The 5,000-nt window shown below is 37.1% G+C and overlaps 1 protein-coding gene across 3 annotated transcripts in view; it reads left to right on the top strand.

The window, feature by feature from the left end:
- The window catches only part of LOC138060320 (endoplasmic reticulum magnesium-transporting P-type ATPase-like), a 45,704-nt gene that overhangs the window by 28,163 nt on the left and 12,541 nt on the right, over positions 1-5,000 (top strand). For all 3 annotated transcript variants that reach the window (XM_068906063.1, XM_068906066.1, XM_068906065.1), the window contains exons 21-26: positions 284-341; positions 1,363-1,448; positions 1,556-1,613; positions 2,685-2,768; positions 3,867-4,095; positions 4,779-4,900. In XM_068906063.1, coding sequence (XP_068762164.1) covers positions 284-341; positions 1,363-1,448; positions 1,556-1,613; positions 2,685-2,768; positions 3,867-4,095; positions 4,779-4,900 — 637 coding nt within the window. The remainder of the gene's footprint in view (positions 1-283; positions 342-1,362; positions 1,449-1,555; positions 1,614-2,684; positions 2,769-3,866; positions 4,096-4,778; positions 4,901-5,000) is intronic.

Here is a 5,000-nt window from a genome sequence, read left to right on the forward strand (position 1 = left end):
ATAGGTTTTTTTTTCTGTGTCCTTCGTACTTGGCGCTTGGCACTTGGCGCTTGGCTCTCATCTTTTCTGAGTACAGCTGCCAGTGTTCACCTTCTCAGTCTCATCAATTTTAATTTCATGTAGGTGTTGATGTTGAGGTAACCTGCATGTCTTTTCTATTCATTTGTGGTTACTTTAAGCCTCAATGCCACTGAAGTGTACAATGCCACTCCCTCAGCGTGAAACTGGACCATACCATACTTCTTCAAGGATGTTTTATTCATTACTACTATTATCATTCCAGTTCCTCTGAATTTTCAGAAGAAGAAACAGAGGACAAAATAGATGTGACCAATGTCTTTGTAAGTTACACTCAGTATTTCACTCTTCAGTTAAAAAAAAGCAAAGAACAATTATTAATTTAACAGAAAAAGCTTAATTTATTGTTACTGGGCCATGCATTCCGTTCTCAAAGAAGAAAATGCTTTTTATGTATAAGCCTGTGCAGCAGCTTTTGCAACTTCTCCATAATTATGTTTGTCTATGTTGGCTAGTTTTTAAATTTGTAACCTTAGCTACATATACATGTATTGCATTACTGGCTGACATTCGTTGAATTATAATGCATTTATTTTAATGTACAAACAACGATGGCTCAACATCAGATGCATGCAACATGCTGTTCTGAACACTCCAATACATTTGCCAACGTTGTTGGATGTGTAAGTATCTGGGGTTGATCAACAAAATAATGAAATCTGTAATGAGGAAATCAAAATGGTGCCTGTCAAACCATAGAATAGTTATTTGAATTTAGTAACTCCTAGAAATATGAGAGCAATTAAAGTGAATAAGAATAGGCCACGTTAGATACCGGTATATCAATATTCACACATGACTATGAAGCTTTATGTTTAAATTTGAACATTATTTTGTTTAGAAATCTCACTAATTGAGACAAACAAAGAAAACAGAACTGAGCTGTGAAATTTGACCATAAAGCCTCGTAGCCATGCCTGAACATTGGTAAATTATATTGAACACAGCCCATTGGTTGAGGTTCTGCTTACAATTGTTGTACAGGTGTATGCTGCACCCTGCCACACAAATGCCTTTAAATTTAATGTTATTTTAAATGAGTTCATTGAAGGTGGTTATAACATTTGATCTTCTAAAGTTTCCAATAACTATTATTATTATTATTATTATTGTTATTGTTATTGTTATTGTTATTGTTATTGTTATTGTTATTATTATTATTATTATTATTATTATTATTATTATTATTATTATTATTATTATGTTTTTACTCAGTCTGGCAAGTTTCTTTCCTTACTGACACAGCAGTTCTGGTCCTTACATTCATTTATATTACTTTTACAGAACACAATTGAAATGGACTCAGATATTGCAGTTACCTCTCTTTTAGACAGGGTGAATGTTGTGGACAACGTAGAAGGCTATCAGAGGTAGATATCTATGGCTTTGTGGCTGTACATTGTACAATGTCTCAAAAGCGTTTATTCATTTAGGAAATGACTTATTATGTACTGAACAGTTTGTTGTTTCTAAATAGAATACTTGGAGGACAAATTTTCATTGGGATGGTGGCAGTACAGTTTCAAGCTAAAAAGGTATGACTTGAAAATTGAGGATTTATTCTTAAAAAGGCAGCTTTGCATTCCCTGTCCCATAGGCTTGAAATGCCAAGAAAAAAAATTAAAATACATTTACATATACATCTACATGCTCTAGCACTTGGCAAAGTTCCCTTTGGCTTATGAGGAAAAGAACTTTAAGTGTTTAGTCGTTCTAGCGCTGGAGCTTTAATTGGGGACACCGTAAACTGAAATTAACAATTAACTCGAATCAAGTCAAATGTTGATTTTCTGAGGAGAGGGGGAAACCGGAGTACCCAGAGAAAACCTCTTGGTGTGCAGAGTAGAGAACCAACAAACTCAACCCACATATGATGCCCAGTTTGGGAATTGAACCCGGGCCACATTGGTGGGAGATGAGTGCGCTCACCACTGTGCCACTGTGCCATAAGCCAAGCTGGCCACATTTTGCTGTATAATTCAGGCTTCGCCACAACACTGGAACTCAGGCCCCTCCTCTTTTTCAATAGTGTACGGGATCTTTAATGTCCCACAGAGTTTATGAACATGGGTTGGGAGATAGGGCCTACGGTTTATAGTCCTTATCTGAGAAGACTTGAAAGTCTAACCATTTGCAGATCAAATTTATTACAAACTTAAGGCAGGACTTTCTCCTCAGTTATTTTAAGACCCTGGGTGTTGGTCGGATTGGAGTCGAATTCATGACCTCCTACGCGCAATAGTCCATTGCTCAACCAACTGAGAGGGGTTTCATTAAGTTTTAAAGTAGAAGGGACCTTGTGAAAGAGTAAGCGGGCACCCCTATATATATAGTCTGGCTTTTGATCTTAAGACCTCCTTTCAGCAAAGGGTGGATACTGTACTCAGTGTAGACGGGTGCTATTACCTGGGACCTGGCTTCTAATAAAACCCCTGACTAATGAGCCAACCGGTAGGTGGTACGTACCAATTGCAATTAGCAATTAGCCAGCCTATTAGAGTTTCTATACTACCTACATGACAATGATTCCTCATATTTTTTCTCTATAGCACCTGTTTTACACCTCACCCTGTAACTCACCATTTCGTTTTGCATTTCACTTCCAGGACATTCTTCCCCTTGTTGAGGACTTAAATAATGCAGGGATTCGTTTTGTGCATTTTTCAGCAGAGAATGAACTGAGAAGTAGAGTAAGCACAATAGATTTTTTTGTTTCAGTTGTCTAAAAAATTATGTGGTGATCCTGATAATGTCTATGCCTTTGTCATGAGGTCACAAAAGAACCGGCCTCTTCCTCACTGACAAACAATATTATTTGTATCACAGAACTAATGCTAGAAACACAAACTAGTGAACAAAATGTCTCAATTCTTTCAGTCTTACATGAACATGTATTTAGTAACATATTACAAAATACACACATACACTGTTTTTAGAAGTGTTTGTAGAACAGGCAAGTGGCTCACAATGAGATGTCCCTAGATAATGTAAAAAGATCATTTTAGAGTGAGGAAAAGTTTCTAGCATGCATATTAATTTTTATGAAACATCTGGTGACTTACACTGGACTTGAGTTGCCTGTTTTTTTTTTTTTTTACGTTGACATGCAATTAATAACTTGCAACATAAATTGGTAAGCAGATTTCCCCATTGCTTTTTTCCCTTTGCAAGGCTGACACTGTTAGAATGGGATAAGTGTTTGGTTAATCTGCATACTTAATTACGTTGTATAACAAAAACTGTCGCTGCATGCCTTCAATTTCAGAGGTAACATGGCCCGAACCAAATTTATCTAATCCTTGGCAGGTATTGCTTTTTGTCTCGAAAATTTAGCTTTGTCATTCCATTCCTTTTCCCTCCAGGGCAATCATTTTTGCTGCACAAATGGCAAGCATCCATTGTTTTTTTTTTTTGAAACCAGGGCTAGAAGCTCATAACCTTGAAGTGTTTATATAACTCTGGTTCAGAGCTGGGGTTTTTTTGAGTTTAAAAATTTCCTTACAAGGTTATAAATTTGGATGTACAGTAACATAGCTCCTGCATTTTCCTGTGTGTGCATCTTCAGTCTTCTTTTTGTCCATATGTTTGGGCATGAAATTGGTGTCCTAAAAGCCCCAGCTGTGTTCCCAGAAAAATGGTTGCAAGTTGCATGCTTCAAGGTCTTGTGCTGTTTTGTACAATTTGTGTTGTTTCTCGGTTGCATGACCATTATATAAGAGATAGGGTAAGTAAAAAATGTTGAAAGTAAGATTTGAGTAGAAATGGTTTAACTTTTGCTTCTATTGTAGGCATTTGCAGAGAGAATGGGTCTTGAGACAGGCTGGAACTGTCATATATCTTTAAGAGAAGGTGGTGGTCATCTGCTGGAAGACCATGGCAGTAGTGCTACAGTATCAGAGAGGAATCCAGAGAGTCTGTTTGATACTCAAGATGATATAAATGTGGTAGCTGAGCATGATGGAGATGAAAAGCATGTGAGCTGGTGGGGTGTAGAAAATGATGGATCACCAGAGAAAGGTAAACGTGGCTTTGGATGACTTTAAAAAGCAGCTGAAGCACTGTTGAGGTTAACTGATACAACAGAACTTAAAAGTTCTGAGAAACAAAACCTATTTGGAGAAAGATTGTTTGACCCTCAACTGTGGTAATGATCGAGAGGCTGAGTGTTATAATTGTAATCATTTTGGGATTATCCCATGTAATTATGAACTATTAATAATTATTTAAAATAAGAAATTAAATTGTTATGAACAGAGTGGAAGTGTTTTCTTACTATTAGTAAAGAATTAATCTCTAATGTGCTACTGACATGTCCTCCACGTGACCACATTAATCTCAGGAAGAAATTAGCAAGAAAGCAACATACTGTAATGTAAAATTTTTGGCATTTGTGCTATTATTGATGTTGATGCTTATTCTCCCTGGTGTACAATTTATGTAAATCCATCACTAACAGGTTAGCTTCTAAAGTTGGTGGAGTACTACTGTCATGAAGTATGTCAAGTCTTTTAAATTCCCGCTAGACCAAAGTCTAGAGCCTTGCAATAACTTGCAAGGTCATGCTTGCCATGTGCTGGTCCTACAATCTCCCCATTGCATGTAATTGTAGCATAGGTCCGTTGCAGTGGCTCTTTCATGTATATTAAGCTAAAACAGCACAATGCATGACTTGCTTCAATAGCCTTCTTGTTTACTTTCAGCATCCAGTAAACCCGAGGGGACTGAATTAGACTATCTGCTGGAAAGCCAAAGTGACAGAGGTCCTTTAGTGGGTAGCAGTCAGATGTCGGCACCTGAGGACTATTGGTTTTTTACAAATAGGGTAATGAGAATAGTAAAGAGGTTATTATTATTTTCAGATTCTAAAGAAACTGCATGTGGTGCTGTGTAGGTGATGGGGAGTGAAACACAGAAATTGGGTT

Source organism: Montipora capricornis, chromosome 8 (genome assembly GCF_036669925.1).
Source record: "Montipora capricornis isolate CH-2021 chromosome 8, ASM3666992v2, whole genome shotgun sequence".
Taxonomy (NCBI): Eukaryota; Metazoa; Cnidaria; class Anthozoa; order Scleractinia; family Acroporidae; genus Montipora; species Montipora capricornis.